The sequence below is a fragment of the Neovison vison genome, chromosome 11 (genome assembly GCF_020171115.1).
Source record: "Neovison vison isolate M4711 chromosome 11, ASM_NN_V1, whole genome shotgun sequence".
Classification (NCBI taxonomy): domain Eukaryota; kingdom Metazoa; phylum Chordata; class Mammalia; order Carnivora; family Mustelidae; genus Neogale; species Neogale vison.
The window spans coordinates 142,401,002-142,419,470 of record NC_058101.1 but is presented as its reverse complement, the minus strand read 5'-3'; the positions used below and the strand labels follow the sequence as shown (position 1 = coordinate 142,419,470).

The window sequence follows — 18,469 nt, the reverse complement described above, 5'->3', positions numbered from 1 at the left end:
GCTGTCTACTTGGCAGGGAGCCTGCTTCCTCCTCTCTCTCTTTCTCTGCCTGTCTCTCTGCCTACTTGTGATCTCTATCTGTCAAATAAATAAAATCTTTAAAAGAAAAGAAAAAGGATCTTAATAAATGAAATTCACATATGAGAGAGGAGAAATACAAACACCACAATAGAATTATAAGGAGATATTAGGAAAAACTATGTACCAACAAATTAGACAATCGTAAAGTACCTAAACTGAAAGAGGAAAAAATACAAAATTGGAACAGACTGATAACCAGCAAAGATATTGAATCAGTAATTTAAGAAATCTCCCATGAACCCAAAGTCCAAGGCCAGATGGATTCACAGGTGAATTTTACCACAGGTTAATTTTATTAAGAAGAGTTAATACCTATTCTTCTCAAACTACTCCAAAAAATAGAAATGGAAGGAAAACTTGCAAATTCATCTTATGAGGCCAACATTACCCTGAGATCAAAACCAGATAAAGACCTGACTAAAAAAGAGAACTACAGGCCAATATCCCTGATGAACGTGGATGCAAAAATTCTCAATAAAATACTCGCAAACCAAATCCAACAGTACCTTAAAAGAATCATTCACCACACTCGAGCAGAATTCACTCCTGGGCTGCAAGTGTCGTTCAATATTCACAAATCAATCAACAGGATACACATTAATAAAAAGGATAAGAACCATATGATCCTGGGGCACCTGGGTGGCTCAGTTAGTTAAGCACTGGACTCTCGATTTCGGCTCAGGGTTGTGAGATCAAGCCCCATGCTGGGAAATCCATGCTCAGCAGGGAGTCTGCTTGAGATTCTCTCTCTCCCACTCCCCATAACACTCCTCCCCACCATCTCTCACTCTATTAAATAAATAAGTCTTTTAAAAAATAAAAGAACCGTATGAACCTTTCAATGAATGCAGAAAAAGCATTTGACAAAGTACAACATCCTTTCATGACAAAAACACTCAACAAAACAAGGTTAGAGGGAACATATTTCAATATAATAAAGGCCAAATACGAAAACCCACAACGAATACCATTCTCAATGGGTCAAAATTGAGAGCTTTTCCTCTACCAGTCAGAAACAGACAGGGATGTGCACTCTCACCACTATTATTTAACACAGAAATGGAATTCCTAGGCACAGCAATCAGACAACACAAAAAATTAAAAAGCATCCAAATAGGAAAGGAAAAAAGTCAAACTTCCACTATTTGCAGATTACATAATACTCTATAGAGAAAACCCAAAAGATTCCACCAAAAAAATTACCAAAAGTGATAAATAAGGTCACAAGATACAAAATCAATGTATAGAAATATGTTGCATTTCTATGCACCAATAATGAAGCAGCAGAAAGAGAAATTAAAGAATCAAACTCACTTACAAATGCAACAAAAACAGTAAGATACCTAGAAATAAACTTAGCCAAAGGGGTAAAAGATCTATACTCTGAAAACTATCAAACACTGATGAAAGACACCGAAGATGACACAAAGAAATAGAAAAACATTCCATGCTCATGGACTAGAAGAACAAATATTATTCAAATGTCTATACTATTAAAGCAATCTACAGATTTAATCTAATCTCATCAAAATACCAACTGCATTTTTCACAGAACTAGAACAAAGAATCCTAAAATTTGTATGGAACCACAAAAAACCACGAATAGCCAAACCAACCTTGAAAAGCAAAAGCCAAGCTGGAGGCATCATAATTCTGGACTTGAAGTTACATTACAAAGCTGTGGTGATCAAAACAGTATGGTACTGACACAAAAACACACACACAAATCAATGGAACAGGAGAAAAAAAAAAAAAAAACAGAAATGAACCCACAACTACATGGTCAACTGATCTTCCACAAGACAGGTAAGATTGTCCAACGGAATAAAAACAGTCTCTTCAACAAATGGTGTTGGGAAAACTGAACAGCAGCATACAAAAAAATGAAACTGAACCAATTTCTTACAGCATACACAAAAATAAATTCAAAATGGATCAAAGACCTAAATGTGATATAAGAAACCATTAAAATCCTAGAGGAAAACACAGGCAGTAACCTCTTTGACATCAGCTGTAGCAACTTTTTTCTAGATATGTATCCTGAGGCAAGGAAAACAAAAACAAAAATAAACAACTGGTACCACATCAAAATAAAAACCTTCTGCACAGCAAAGAAAATTATCAACAAAACTAAAAGGCAACCTTCAGAATGAGAAGAGATATTTGCAAATGACATATCTGACATAAGGTTAGGATCCAAAATATATAAGGAGCTTATAAAACTCCATGCCCAATAACCAACACAAATAAAAAATGGGCAGAAGACATGAATAGACATTTTCCCAAAGATACAAAAGGTCAACAGACATAAGAAAAGATGCTCAACATCATGTATCTTCAGGGAAATACAAATCAAAACTATGAAGAGTTATCACCTCACACCTTCAAAATGGCAAAATTAACAAAACAAGAAAGAACAAGTGTTGGCAAGGATATGGAGAAAAAGGAACACTCTTGTACTCTTGGTGGAAATGCAAACTGGTGCAGCCACTCTGGAAAACAGTATGGAGGTGCCTCAAAATGTTAAAAATAGAACTACCTTACAATCCAGCAATTGCACTACTAGATATTTGCCTAAAGAATAAAAAATACTAATTCGAAGAGATACATGTGCCCTGGTGTTTATAGCAGAATTATCTACAATAGCCAAATTATGAAAAGATCTCAAATGTCCTTTCACTGATGAATGGAGAAGTAAAATGTAGTGTATACACATACACACATACACACACACACACACACACACACACACACAATGGGATATACTCAGCCATCAAAAAGGATGAAATCTTGCCATTAGCAACACCATGGGTGGAGCTACAGAGTATCACACTACGTGAAATAAATCCGAGAAAAACAAATACTATATGATTTTACATATTCAGGGAATTTAGGAATCTGAACAAATAATCATAGGGGAAAAAAATATAGGCAAACCAAGAAATGAACTCTTAACTGGAAAACAAACTGATGGCTATCACAGGGGACAGGGGCAGGAGGATGTGTTAAGCAGGTAATGGAAATAAAGGAATGCACTTGTCATGATGAGCACCAGGTGACATATGGAACTGCTGAATCACTAAATTGTACACCTGAAACTAACATAATACTGTATGTTAACTACTAGAATTTAGAATAAAAGAAAAACAAAGTTAACGTTAAAAAATTATGCATTTCAAGAAAGTTCATCTCATAAAACTGCTTCTTATATTAGAGGTAAATTACAGGCTCAATGCCAAGAGAATGAAGTTATTCTGGAAAGCTTCAGGTCTAAAATGCTTAGTAAGGAAAAATTATGAAGAACAAACAATACAGCAATAAACTGTCCAAAGAAAGCTGTGTATTGTGTGTAAAATATTCAAATATTACAAATTTTTTTTAAAACACTCTTTTCTTGGGGTGCCTGGGTGGCTCAGTGGGTTAAGACTCTGCCTTCAGCTCAGGTCATGATCTCAGGATCCTGGGATCGAGCCCACCAACAGGCTCTCTGCTCAGTGGGGAGCCTGCTTCCCCCTCTCTCTCTGCCTGCCTCTCTAACTACTTGTGATTTCTGTCTGTCAAACAGATAAACAGAATCTTTAAAAAAAAAAAACAAAAACAAAAAACAAAAAAAAACACTCTTTTCTTTTTGCAGGTATTACCTGACTACTACGTAGGGCCTAAGACGTTAGTAAGATATTATGAAAAACAAAGTAAAAATAACAAATAATAATCTCAGAAAAAATACAGACTGAAATAACTTCAAAAAATTTTTTGCTAGTAACAAGCAGATGAATGTAATATGAGGAGGTTAAAAAAAAAAAAGCTTCCATATATAACATATGCACATTATACAATGCACTCCAGTAACATTTTAAAATATTACAAATATTACTATCAACATCTTATTTAAACTATATTAAACTGATAAAGGCTGAAAAAATGCTAAAAATGATGTAATTTGGAAACTCCTGAATCCGGAGAACTTGCCAAAAAGTTTCAAAGATTTATTCTCATTCTATATACCAGGTGTACAAGAAACACCCTTTGGGGAAATACAAGGCTGGAGAAAGATTCAGTAAGATAGAAAGTGAAAGTGTCACATAAAATACCTATTGGACAATGCGGAGATAAATTCTAAAGACAACATGTTCAAAAGAACTGGGTTCTTACTCCATTATTGCCCTAAGCTATAATGGGCAGCTTTCTGAACTTCTATGAGCCTGTATTTCTTCACCTCTAAGATAGGAAAAAGTAACACGAAAAACTGCTGTAAGGAATAAGTTAAGCTGTGCAAAGAAGTTTCTACCTAACAATGAACCTGTCAGGTTGTTTACACGGCTGTACTTTCTGGAAGGCAAGGAAAAACTCCAAGTGATTTCCTCATTAAAATTTACTTACTGCAGCACTCTTTCCTGGAAAGTTGAAAAAGGCATCAGGACCATACTTCTGAGGCATATGCTTTAACACAGATAGCAACTTCCCAGCATGTGGAGGCTATGAAAATAATCAACAGCTCATTAAACACATTATTCACCATAAAACAAAAAGTTATTTTTAATATACTCATACTTTAATATACCCAAGAAAAAACAAATGATGTTGTTAGCTAAAAGCATATAAAAATCAATTATTTTCACTATCTTAAAGAAATATAAAATGTACCTATGTCATTTTTATAATATGATAGAACATACAAGGTGTTTGATAAATACGTGCTAATATCATCTGACACCTGAATCTTCTCCATACTGCAGCAAAAATGTTTGAAAATTACAAACTATATCAACCCACCACCCATCCCTCTTTAAAACACACTTTTTAATTTCACAAATAATGCCTACTATGTTATACTGTTAAAAACTGTTTTCAAAGAAACAATAAAAATATTTTAACCTTATAACCAGAGGTGGTACTGTTATTATCCCATTTTATAGAGGAGGACTCTGAGACAGAAGAACATGTCCAAGGTCACACAGGTAGCAAAATGGCAAGGTGAGGATCAAAACTCAGTCTTACTTGAGAGTCCATAGTTTTAACTACTACACTTTTACCTTTCTATTATGCTCTCAGAGAGCTTCCCACTGCCTTTAAAATAAAGACCAAAAGCCTTACCACAGCCCACAAGATACTCAATCTATCTCACTAGCCTCATTCTGCATTTCTATCTTCTGCTTTCTGTATTCTTCCCACAAAAGGGCCTGAGCACGAACCCTGTGCTTACAATATTCTCACTAGGCCCACTTCTCTTCCCTCTTAACTAAATAAATCTTACCCAACTTAGAGAGCTCATCCTAAAGGCCCACTTCCTCGTAGCAGTCTTCCCTGACCTCTGAGACTGGATCCAATCCTCTGTCATATTTCATTCTATATTACCTTTACTATATAGCATATAAAAAGCTGTAGCATTACAACTATATAATGCCTCTTTGACCCCCAAGTCTCCTCTAATACACAAAACAACAACTAAAACAAAAAGACTTATTTACAAGGAAAAGAAATGAACAATCACATACACATTATCATTTTAATAGTTTATAAACAAACAGGATAAAGTGCAATACATTCTTCCTCATTAAAAGTTCTAAACAGAGGCGCCTGGGTGGCTCAGTGGGTTGAGCCGCTGCCTTCGGCTCGGGTCATGATCCCGGGGTCCTGGAATCCAGCCCCGCATCGGGCTCTCTGCTCGGCAGGGAGCCTGCTTCCTCCTCTCTCTCTCTCTCTGCCTGCCTCTCTGCCTACTTGTGATCTCTCTCTGTCAAATAAATAAATAAAATCTTTAAAAAATAAAATAAAAGTTCTAAACCAGGCCAAGCTACAAGTGAAATCACTTGCTTGCTTTCATCTTATTTGGTATCTACTCTATTTATAAAATGTCTAAGAGTCCAGCAATCTTCTACCTAAATGTTAAGTGGAGAGTTTTACTAAGTGACCAAGAAATTTTCAATTAGCCACACTGCTCAATTATAAAAGTGTAGCAACAAGTAACTACATTCATGTTGATTTTTTAAATTCCAAAATGAAGTAACTAAAAATAACTCTGCAGTCAAAAGTAAATATATTATAGCATTTCCATCTAGAGAACCATTCCACAAATTTCTGAATTCTTTTCAGTTTTGGGGGTTTTTATTTTAAGATTTTATTTTTAGGTAATCTCTACACCCAATATGGGTCTTGAACTCACAACCCCAAGATCAAGAGTTGCATGCTCCACCAACTAAGCAAGCTAGGCGCCCCAAGGCCTTGCTCGTTTTATTAACAGCTCATTATTTTCTCACTTTATGCCCGAAACCTATTCTCATTCAACTCCAAGTCACACAGGCAACTGTCTAAACATATTTAATCTTTTTATGTGTTCCTTCAAAAATGTTTTTGTGTGACTGTACATATAATTTAAATGATATTGGGTTAGATATATTAATCTGTTTCTTTCTTCCTGCTTCTTGCATCTATTCACATTAACTTCTGCATCAATTCTAACTGCTATATAATAATCTAGTTAATGCATCTAATACATTTTACCTGTCTACTTTCCTAATGATAAGCCTCCATGGTGAAAATTCACTGCCACCAAAAATAATGCTTCATTGAACATCCTCATGTGTATTTCCTTACGAAACAGAGTCTCGGGGTGCCTGGGTTGGCTCAATGGGTTAAAGCCTCTCCTTCGGCCCATGTCATGATCCCAGGGTCCTGGGATCGAGCCCTATATTGGGCTCTCTGCTCAGTGGGGAGCCTCCTCTCCCCGCCCCCAAATGCCTCTCTGCCTACTTGTGATCTGTCTCTGTCAAATAAATAAATAAAATCTTTAAAAAAAAAAAAAACAGAAAAGAAAAGAAACTGAGAATCTCATGGAACATGTACTCAGGAGCAAATTACCAAGTCACCGTATAGTAGTTTAATTTATGTGACTAAGTAGTAGTAGACTTACTCGAGGTTGGCTAAATGAGTGTTCATGCCAGCCACCAGCATACACGTTCAAATAACCCTATCCCTGGTTTTTTGTAAGTGATAAATCACTAAATTCTACTCCTGAAACCAATATCACACTATATCTTAACTAGAATTTAAATAAAGATTTGAAAAAATAAAATAAAATAAAAACTGGAACAAAAGATGGGATTTGAAATAGACAAAATCAAAATATGTATGTAACTATAAGATGTGTAATCTAACACTTATGTAACATAACCCTCAGAACTTAGATGCAATCACTTGGCCATATTAATTGTAATTATGCCTCAATATTCTAATGTGTCTGCCCACCATGGTAAATGAAGGGGTGGGAGGGGGTCATAAATCCCATCAATTCTGTTATTTAAGCATAGCCATGTTCCTTTTTGATTTAAAAGATTCTGTTTTAAGCTAGTTTAAAAGTAGGCTATGGTCTATATTGTGCTATCATTACTACCAATAATAGGAAAACAGTTCTCAAAATATAATCAGTAAATCAAATAATTCTCTGCTTCAACTACTGATGCAAAGACTTGCTGAAACAAAGCAAAGCTTGTGAATTAGCTTAGAAATATAAATGCTGACCCCACCAAAATAAAATAAAATAACCCTATCCCACAAATATATTTGCTATTATCCAACTTTATAATCTTTAATACTAACAGACATAAGGTGAAATAATAGCTTTAAATTGAAGATCTCTAATTATTAGTGATTTTGTATTTATTTGGTTGTGGGGTTTCTATATAAATAAACATATATTCATATCCTCTTATTTTCTCAGAGTTTTCTATATTCACCAAAAAAATGTATTAAATATACATTCACAATAAATACACTGAATATAAATCAAAATTTAAATGAAACCAGTATATAGGCCATCCTTGACATCTAACGGTTTAACTTACAATTTCACTTCACAATGGTGTGAAAACTATATGCACTCAGTAGAAATAGTACTTTAAAGTCTAATCTTTTCCCAAGCTTGTGATATGCAATATGTAGTATAATACTCTTATGACACTGGGCATCACAAGGGTAAAAAACTGATACACTTACAACCATTCTGTACCCACACAACCATTCTGTTTTGCACTTTCAATACAGTAGTCAATATATGACATGAGATATTCAACACTATATTATAAAATAAGCTTTGTGGGGGCGCCTGGGTGGCTCAGTGGGTTAAGCCTCTGCCTTCGGGTTGGGTCATGATCTCAGGGTCCTGGGATCGAGCCCCACATCAGGCTCTCTGCTCAGCAGGGAGCCTGCTTCCTCCTCGCTCTCTCTGCCTACCTCTGCCTACTTGTGATCTCTGTCTGTCAAATAAATAAAATCTTAAAAATAAAAATAAAATAAAATAAGCTTTGTGTTTCATGACTTTGCCCAACTGTTGGCCAATGTAAGTGTTCTGAGAACATTTAAGATAGGTTAGGCTAAGCTATGTTGTTTGGCAGCATAGGTGTATTAAATGGATTTTCAACTTATAATGGGATTATCAGGATGGAATCTCACTATAAGTTGAAGAAGATCTGTACTTCCTCCTCTAGGCATGATATAGTAACAGGACCTAGACTTGTCAAAGCTTATAAGCAACCAGAATACTGGATAAAATGTATGAAACAAAAACTGTTTTCAGACATGGAAGAAGAGATAGTTCAAGACTGTTGATATTTGAGAAAAAGGAAACAAAATGAGCCATGAAATTATCAGACTTTCTACCAGGATACAATTTCTATCACTGCACAGGAAGAGGGAAACAAAATAGAATTTAAAGGTCTCATTGACTTGATGAGGCAGAGAGTGGAATATGGGTAGTCTAAGGAAGAGAAAAGCTTTAAGGCAGAGTACTAAAGAGAAAAAAGCTATATAGACAAGAAGCTCCAGAAATCCACACTGACTCCTTGGCTTAATATCAAACTATTCAAACCTGCCATAAAACTGAACAAGGTGAGGCTAAGATACTAACAGCTGTTAAGTCAAAGAACTCCCACAGCTAGGATAGAGCCAGAAACTGTTTGAGACGCTACTAGGCACTTTGTAGAGACCACAGTCTTACACAACCTCTTATCCTGTATCTGAGACTTAGGGTCATTCACAGAGGTCCCAGAAGATCAGGTCTGAATAAGGAAGCTAATCTAGCCCTAGAACAACAGTCAATCTGAACCTGACCAAAAGAAAACTTTTAAACTAGCCACAAATAATATCTCCGCCTACCAAAGCAGACTAATAATCTAAAAAAGGGATATGACAAAATCCAGCACTCAACAAGGAACAATTCACTATATCTAACATCACTCAGTCTAAAATCACTAGCATTAGAAGAAGGAAAATAAGGCCTATAAGCAGAAGCAAAATTAGTGCGTAAAAAAAGATCTAGAAAATGACAAAGATAGATTCAGTAGATAATAACATGAAATCAACTATTATAAATATGCTCAAGAGTCCCAAGTACTTAAAGGAAAACATGAACATAACGAGGAAAAATGAAATAGATATAAAAAAAACTAAAGAGAATTTATAGAACTAAAAAAACTGAAATCTAAAATTTTAATGGATAGAATCAACACACTGCACAAGAGCAGTTATCTTAAAAATACAGTAATAAAAGCAGTCTAAAATGAAGCACAAAGAGAAAAGACTAAAAAAGAAAATGTGAAAAGATTAGAGTGACCTACTAGACACTATCAAGAGAGCTAACATACATGTAATTAGAGCTAACACACATGTCCCAAAAAAGGAGGGAAGGACAAGAAAATGATATTTGAAGAAATAATGATCAAAGTGTTTCCAAATTTGCTGAAAATTATATTATAAACACACAGATACCAAAACTGTAATAAGAATAAACACAAGGCGGGGTGGAGGGGGTGCCTGGGCGGCTCAGTGGGTTAAAGCCTCTGCCTTCGGCTCAGGTCATGATCCCAGGGTGCTGGGATTAAGCCTCGCATGGGGCTCTCTGCTCAGCAGGGAGCCTGCTTCCCCTCTGCCTGCCTGTGATCTCTATCTGTCAAATAAATAAATAAAATCTTAAAAAAAAAAAAAGAATGAATACAAGGTAACCTTACCAAGAAACATAATAAAATAGCTACAAATCAATGATGAATTTTTTTTAAGTAAGCTCCACACCCAACACGGGGCTTGAACTCAAAACCCTGAGATCAAGATCCTACCAACTTAAAAGTGATGAAATCTTAAAAGTAGCCAGAGAACTAAAGCTTGATACAAAGAAGCTCAAGTATAACCACTTTAACACAATAGAGTGTTTGTTATTACAATGCACCAACTTAAATATATTTCATCAGAACTAGATTAAGGATCAGGTGTAGCTGAGCAGTACTGTGGACAATGATCTCTAAAGAGCACTAAAATAAGCCTAGAAATGCAACAAAAGTGGGGGAAAATATTTATTAGTATTCCTCTAAGAGGTAAGTAACTAATGGCAAGAAGAAACAGTTTGCTAAGGCACCTGGAGTTCAAACTAAGTTGACACTATTGCCATTCACTGAAAATGACCACTAAATTGAATTTGTGGATGGTGGAGCCAATTAACTGCACAGCTTGTGTTCACTCAGTGAGTTATTCAAGTTTAAGGACAACAGTTAAACTACTCAGGTCAACAGAGATTCTAGGTGCCGCTACCTTAACACTCTTCCTTCTCTGTCCTTACCCTTTTCCTCGAATAAATGTTAAATGTATTTTGAAGACTAATAGTTTGAAGAAAGGCCAAGTAATAGCCTGCCTGGAACACCCAATTCTCTCAGTCTGCACCTGTGTCAGGTCATGGCAAAAGTAGCTGTTCAGACCTACACACTACTTTAATTGATCTCTTCCGTTCAATTTGACATTTACCCCCGTATAATAACAACAGTTGCTTAAAAGCCACTAATGTGTCTGAGGAGAGGGATACTTTCAAATATCAAAGAGTATTCCATTTTTTTACCCATTGTCCTTTATCTCCTTGAAGTTTACTGAAGAATAGCTTTAGTTCTCGAACGGTCAAATTATAGCTAGCCAGCACTCCCAACATGTCAACCAAAAGATCTGGAAACAAAAGACGACAATGAAACAATCAACTTATATTTCTTCAACTATTAAAATATACTGTGTTTATTTAAGAATCTGAACATTAGAGTTCCACACATATTAGATACTCAAATATTTCTGAAATAAATATTACTAAATAAGAGAAATACAGTATTTAAGAATCAAACTTTATTTCTTTACATCCAATGTACTACAGAAAAAAAAAAAAAACCATACCTGCTATCATATTGTCAACTTTCTCAATCTTCCCAAGCACCTTCTCAACAAGGCCTACTTCAGTGCAGACTTGAAGATTTCGTATGCTTTTCTTCAGAATCGCTGTAAACATGCTCCAGACCTCTGCTTGGCAAGTAATATCACATTTTTCTAGTAGGTCCACCATGCAGATGATACTCTCACCTTCTTGGATAATGAAATTCATTTCCAAATCAAACTGCCCTCCTACCAGCTTCCAAAAAGAGGGGAAAATTAAAAATATTAGTGCTTTTTTGATATAATAGAGCACCCTCCTCAGCTTTAGGTTGGCAGTAACTACCCACACACATTCTTCTCTACCCTCTACAACAAAAGGGTCCATAAATACACATACACACACACACACACACACACACACACACACACACACACACAGTTCTTAAAAAATAAAGATTCTAAAGAAACCTTCAAGTTAAGACACAACAAAGTCAAGCATGACTTGTAATATAAAAATGGAAATATTCTTCAACAGAAACAAATACAGAATGTGTTCAGTAAATCACTATGTACTGACCAGATACCAACAAAGATCTAACTTTTAGCTCTATAACTGCTTCTAATTCAGTATTTATGAATCATGAACTCTGTGAACTATCCACAACAACCTACCGGTGCTTTGCAGCTTATACAAAATACCAGCTCACAACAGAAATGAAAACCTAAAAATGCTCATAGTGGACACAGAACTTAGCATTTATAATTGCCAAATTTCTAGTTTATTTTACCTACCGATTTTAGTCCCTTTCCTTCCCTGTCTATAACTAGGATAACTTAAATATAATCGTACACCCAAAGTAGTAATCAAGAGAATTTATTTCATTGATACTATCAAAAAATCCATCCAGAGAAAGATATACTGACCTATCCCCACAATGCCATCTCACCCACAGCATCCTCCCACAGAGGAGAGTTTCTTAAATTTAAACAAATTCCAAGTGTTTAAAGGAATTAAAATACTTTTATAATTACCTCCGCAGAGCTATCCTTATTAACTAGTATTTTAAAAGACATCTGTCAGAAATACTACATACAAGATTCACCTACACTCCTGTCCTTCTGAGTATGTCTTAGTTTTTCATTATGCATTCCTAAACCCAAAAAGTGGCCAAGAATTGGGAAAGTGAACTTACAAAACAAAATCCAACAACTCATAAAAGAATAACAGACACAACCTAATAGAGACTTTTCTTTATTCCAGAAAAGCAGGGAAAGTTCAGAATTAGACAATCAATTAAAACTCCTTAAAGCCAAGGACTGATGTCTCCCAGCTCCTGCCAAAGAAACACACTGCCAAGAGAAAGAAAAAATGGAAAAATGAACAACGTGAAGCAGCATGTGCATATAGGAGACAGGAATTCTCCTATATGCACATTACACAGGCATTCTTTGACTTTCAAGATTTTGATGTTTTTAAAGCATATTTGCCAGATATTTTATAGACTCTTCCAATGTGGACATTTTTTCAGGTTTAAATTCAGGCTATGCATTTTTAGTGAAAGTATCCTAGAATGTTGGAAAGTATCCCAGAATGATGGATGTCCTTAGCCTACCATTTCAATGGTATCTCATGTAAATACACCTCACTATTGGTAAAGTTAGCTTTGATCACCTGTTTAAGGTGGTGTTTGTCAAATGTTTTTCATTTTAAGGTTACCATAGGTGTACTTGGGTGGCTCAATAGAGTAACCATCTGTCTTCAGTTCAGGTCATGATCTTAGGGTCCTGAGATCAAGTCCTGCATTGGGCTCCCTCCTAAGCAGGAAAGTCATCTTCTTCCTCTTCCTCTCCCTGCTCATGCTTACACTCTCTCTCTCTCTCTAAAATAAGATCTTCAAATAAATAAATAAATAAATAAATGTATGTTACTATATTTCATGTTTAAATTATTACACATCTTGTGGAAAACACCTTGAGACTAGGCAAATATCTTGTTTCTCGCCATACTTTGTACAACAAAATCCAACCGCTCATAATAGAGTAAACCACAACTGAATAGTTACTCCAGTTTTATGCATCCACTGATGGAGCTTACCTCCCACTGCTATTACTGTGGCATTGCTAAATAGTTTTATATTTCCATCATACTTTTTTATTAATTGTAAAAGACTTCCTTTAATAATAAAATATATCAACCACACCTGAAAAGCCAGCATCATGCTCGCACAGGAAAATTGAAACAAGTCTCATGAAAGTCAGACACAAGATTAGGATGTGACTATCATCACCATCATTTGGTATTATTCTGGAGGGACAGAAGATACGTTGTCCAAAAGGTGGCAATGTATAAATATCAGAATGGAGGAATTTAAATTACAATTACTCTGAGATGATGTGATTTGTGTCTGGGAAACCAAGTACTTCAACTGAAAAATTACTGTAAGTGAGAAAAGTATTTGGTACTGGCACTACTGACACAATTACCAATATGAGTCAATCTCCTCTTGCAAAACTAGATCAATAGATAGATATAAATAAATAAGCAAACCAATGAACTAACCAATCTCAAAAGAATTATATTAAATAGAAAAAGGCACACACAAATAGCTACTACCTTAACAACTAGAAATTTATCCTACGGATACATGTAGGTAATGATGTTAGATACAAGAACTTCATTATGACACATTTTGAACAGAAAAGCAACAATCCCCCAAAAAAACATTATCAGATAACAGTTAATAAAGTTGTACATGACTATATAATGGAATATGATGCAGCCAATGAAAAGAATGAGACAGCTCCATCTGACATGAAAAAATCTCTAAAATACGTTACTTAGGTGAGAAAATCAAGATGGAAGAAAAGGTGAACTGTAAGCTACAATATGAATGTAAAACATGTATATACACAGGCATATACACAAGAATGATAGACAAGAAACTAAAGAGTGATTGCCTCTGAAAAGGCACAGAGCATCTGGGGAGAAAAAGCAAAGCAAGAGTTTTTAGTACATATATGTTCAGACATATCCCACACAGGTCTAAACAGATCAAAAGTCTAGTTATAACTAATTTAGGAGACCTTACCTTCACCCTAATATTACTTACATCAATCTTCCATTTTAATCTGTGTTTATTTCTGCCAGTAACCACCCTTACAAGAAGCTACAGAATTAATTTTTGAAAGTAATATCCCAAAAAACCCAAATATTTCACCAGCTTTTATATTGAGTTTACAGTGTGAGGGCAGTATCCAGACAGGTGTTTTAAATATTTTTCCATTGCTTTAAATATTACAAAATATACCTTTCAAGGAGAAAATTGATGGCAGAAATTGATATATACAAATGTGTGGCATATTTGATATACTATATATATGCATATCTATTATACCTAAAAAGCATGCACAGGGTCCACAGTGTGTCATGTTAACCCTTTCTAATAGTTATTTGAAGCTGATCAACCTTCAAAACACAAATTTGTTTTCAATGACAAGGATCATAATCCAAGTCTAGGCATTGGCTAGTTATTATCTGAGCTGTAGTAATGGCTCTGCACCACAAAATGTAATCTTCCCAAATGTCACAGTAAGTTATGAATATCTGAGCAGCCTAATGCGCTTTACTAGCCGTGAAATGTGAAAATGTAATCTTATTACCTTTTTTATGGTTGTGTTTTTTTGAATAATGTAGCCTAGAAACTGATGTATAGTCTTTTTCTGCATTTTAGCATGATTTGGTCTCCTATGCTATATAGAACATTTTTCACAACTCTCCATTTCAACATATATTAGTCTTGGCCTGAACTTCATAAACAATTTTTATAGCAACCTTCAGGGTGGCATAACATGCTTTCTATAGGTTATAGTTTAATGTATAAGATTATAGAAATTTTAAAGCATATTACTCAAAGAATTCAAATAAACCTTCACAAGTTATGAATTAGGATTTTAATTGGGCATAACTACTATCATCAGTGGATATATTAATAAAATAAGCTAAAATTAAATATCACTAAACCTAAGTCACTTGTATTTTCAGAAAACCAAGAAACACATATGGACCAAAAATAATTAACTTCAATAGATTTATACAACTGGGAAGACTGTAATACAGAGAAAATTCTAATACTTCAAAGTAAAGCTGTATTTGCCCTGGAATCTTGCTAAATTCTTCCTCAGAGATATGGCCACAGTAAGGTAGAGCAGAAAAACTGGAGAGAGCACAATCACACCTTATGTCCCTAACTAGGTATTTTCTACTTTTTGTGACAAATCACCTTTTATCTCTGGACCTGTCTACTTGTTCGTAAAACAAGCCAAATAAAAAGTAAGCTTCTTTTATGTATGTGCATCCTTCAAAGATGTATTTACGTTTTTTTTTAACTTTTTATAAAAGTGCTAACGTCAAGGTATCCAATTTATCCCTAAGAATCCATTCCTAAGTGAATGTGACCATATACATGTTTATAGTCACTAGAAACTTATTAATAAGGAGAAGTTGAGGAAAAATTACAATGATGTGGTCTCCCAACTTACATTTTCATTTCCTTCTTCTTACGTAATAAGAGTTTCTAGTGTGGTACATGAGGCCCAGGCAAAAAAAAAAAAAAAAAAAAATTCACTTTCCTTGAAGTTACCAGCCATGTCACCAAGTTCTGACCACAGAAGACAGGCAGTAATATGTGCAACTGCTGGGCTATTACTCTTAAAGAACACAACTCATCTTTGCAACTTTCCTCTTCCACTTACATAAGCAACTGGGAAATGGCAAGAACTAGAGTAGCTATCCTGGAATCTATGCCATAAGTCTCATGGTGAATGTAATAGAGCAGAAAGACCTACGGATATAGACAACCCATTTCATAAAGAATTTGTCCACATAAAGATCTGTACATGAACATTTACAGAAGCTTATTCATAATCACCAAAAACTATAAACATTCAAATGTCTACCAACTAATAAATGGATAAACAAGTTGTGGTACAACCATACAACAGAATACTAATCACTAATAATAAGGAAAAATTTAATGATACATTAACGATGTGAATTAATTCAAAAATATTATGCCAAGTCAAAGAAGTTAGTCACAAAAGCCACATATTGTATGATTCCATTTATATGATATTCTGGAAATGGCAAACGTATAGGGAGAGGAACTTGATCAGTGGTTCCCAGAGGCTGGGAAAAGCACAGAATTAACAACAAAAAAACATATGAAGACTTTTGGGAGGTAATGAAATTTTCGGTATCTTGGTTGTGATGATACTGAATCCACAAATATATCCGTCTGCTGAATTTTAATTGCACAAAACTATACATCTAAGAAGGGTAAATTTAACTGAATGTCTTAATAAACCTAAAGTTTAAAGTAAATTTAAAAAAAAAGCTCAAGCCATTTGCCAGTTGTATCAAAGGCAAGAGAAAAAGTAAGATCCTCCAACTAAAGGCAACAATGTAGAATTAAGAAGGCAAAGTCATGGAATACAAGAAAATTAAAGAAAAACTTCGCTATCTATAAATCAAAAAGCATGTTCTAGTGATAACAAATTATCCTTATAGTTTTCAAAATCCCCACATGTACTAGAAAGTAGCAAATAACATCTCTTCTCTCACTGTTCATTGTACCTTTCATAACAATTAAAAAATTTCACTAAACTATATGACATGTCTACAAAACCAGTATCAAGCAAAAGATTTCCATGAAGTCTGAGAAATACTGATTAACAAGGCTAAAGATGTTCATAGGATAGAACTCCCAGAGATTTACTACTATATATGTTTCAAAAAGATATATAACCAATGCATGGATTTCCCAAAATTTACTTGACAAAGTAATCTTTTTTCCTTTTTTTTTTTCTGCTAGATTTTCAAGGAATAACATTCATCAAAAGCTTTTTTGAGAAACACTGGATAATGTAATATAATTGTGTTCTTAAAGCTTATTATATGAATATCACAGCATTAGCTATGTTTTACAGAAACATTTAATAGGCCTTCCAAATTGTCAGGTGAATGATTTAAAGTAACCTATTTGTTTTTTTACAAGTTCTTTTCTGTGATTCACAGAATAATTAAAGAAAAAAATCTCAAATTAAGATTACTTTAGGGGACAGAAAATATGAACAATCAAAAGTAACAAAACTGTCCTGTCACTTTCTCTACAATCCAGTCCACAAGTCCAGCAAGACAGATGTCCTCCCACACAATTAGGGTTGTTCAAAGTGCCAAGAGAGTTCAGCTGGACTAACAGATAAATTTCAAAGCTAGGTCATTAAGAACTTAATGGCTTCCCTTATATCACTCATTCTAAGAAAAATTCAGTCACCATGTCATGAAGATACTCAAGTAGCTATATAAAAGGCCCACTTGGAAAGTAACTGAGGTCTCCAGCCAAAAGCTTACACCAACATGCCAATCATGTAAGTAGTTTAAAAGCAGGTCTTCCAGCTCCCGTTGAGCCTTTAGATGACTGCAAACTCAGCCAACATCTGAAATGCAACCTCATGACAGATGCTAAGTCAGAACTGTCCAGCCAATTTGCTCCCAAATTCCTGACCCACAGAAACTGTGAGCTGATATTTATTACTGTTTAAGCTATAAAGTCTGGGGATAATTTGTTACACAACCAACAGATAACTAATATGATTACAAATCAATCAGTTAATAGTAGTTGGGAAAAACTTTACATTTCTGTACTTCAATTTTTTAAATTCTAACACAAAATAAAATAAATAATTTAAAAATACAAACAATACAATATACATACATTGATTACTATAAAGTTATGTACTGTAAGGGCCTATTTAGCCAGAGCAGCCCCACCTCCATTGAACAACCATTTTGTTGTTTATGCAGTAAAACTTAAATTGACCCTGCCCCGCCCCAGGGGAACTTACTCAAAAGCAAGTCCGGGAAACCAGTCCCAGGTAACAGCCCAAATACAAGGGTGGGTTAGGTCAAGTGGATAACGGCCCAAATACAAGGATGGGTCAGGTCAGGTGGAGACATTCAATCAGTGGGGGCACATACTGTCTCCCAGCTACCAAGGTAATAGGCTGGTTCAAATGTCTACTAGGGTAAATTGTAATTCAGTTGGTCACCTAGCATGACTGTGCAGCTTTCTCTGTGTGTTACAACTTCACTGGCCACCTGTGTGTGGCCAGGCCCAACCACGTGGCCTTTGCTCTATAAAAGCTACTCTGTGAAACA

At 35.0% G+C, this 18,469-nt stretch overlaps 1 protein-coding gene across 3 annotated transcripts in view; it reads right to left on the bottom strand.

Annotated features, from left to right (window-relative positions):
• The window catches only part of LRBA (LPS responsive beige-like anchor protein), a 731,946-nt gene that overhangs the window by 634,690 nt on the left and 78,787 nt on the right, over positions 1-18,469 (bottom strand). For all 3 annotated transcript variants that reach the window (XM_044224882.1, XM_044224884.1, XM_044224883.1), the window contains exons 3-5: positions 11,278-11,509; positions 10,958-11,058; positions 4,462-4,557 (exon numbers count right to left, since the gene is read on the bottom strand). In XM_044224882.1, the coding sequence (XP_044080817.1) occupies positions 4,462-4,557; positions 10,958-11,058; positions 11,278-11,509 (429 nt within the window). The remainder of the gene's footprint in view (positions 1-4,461; positions 4,558-10,957; positions 11,059-11,277; positions 11,510-18,469) is intronic.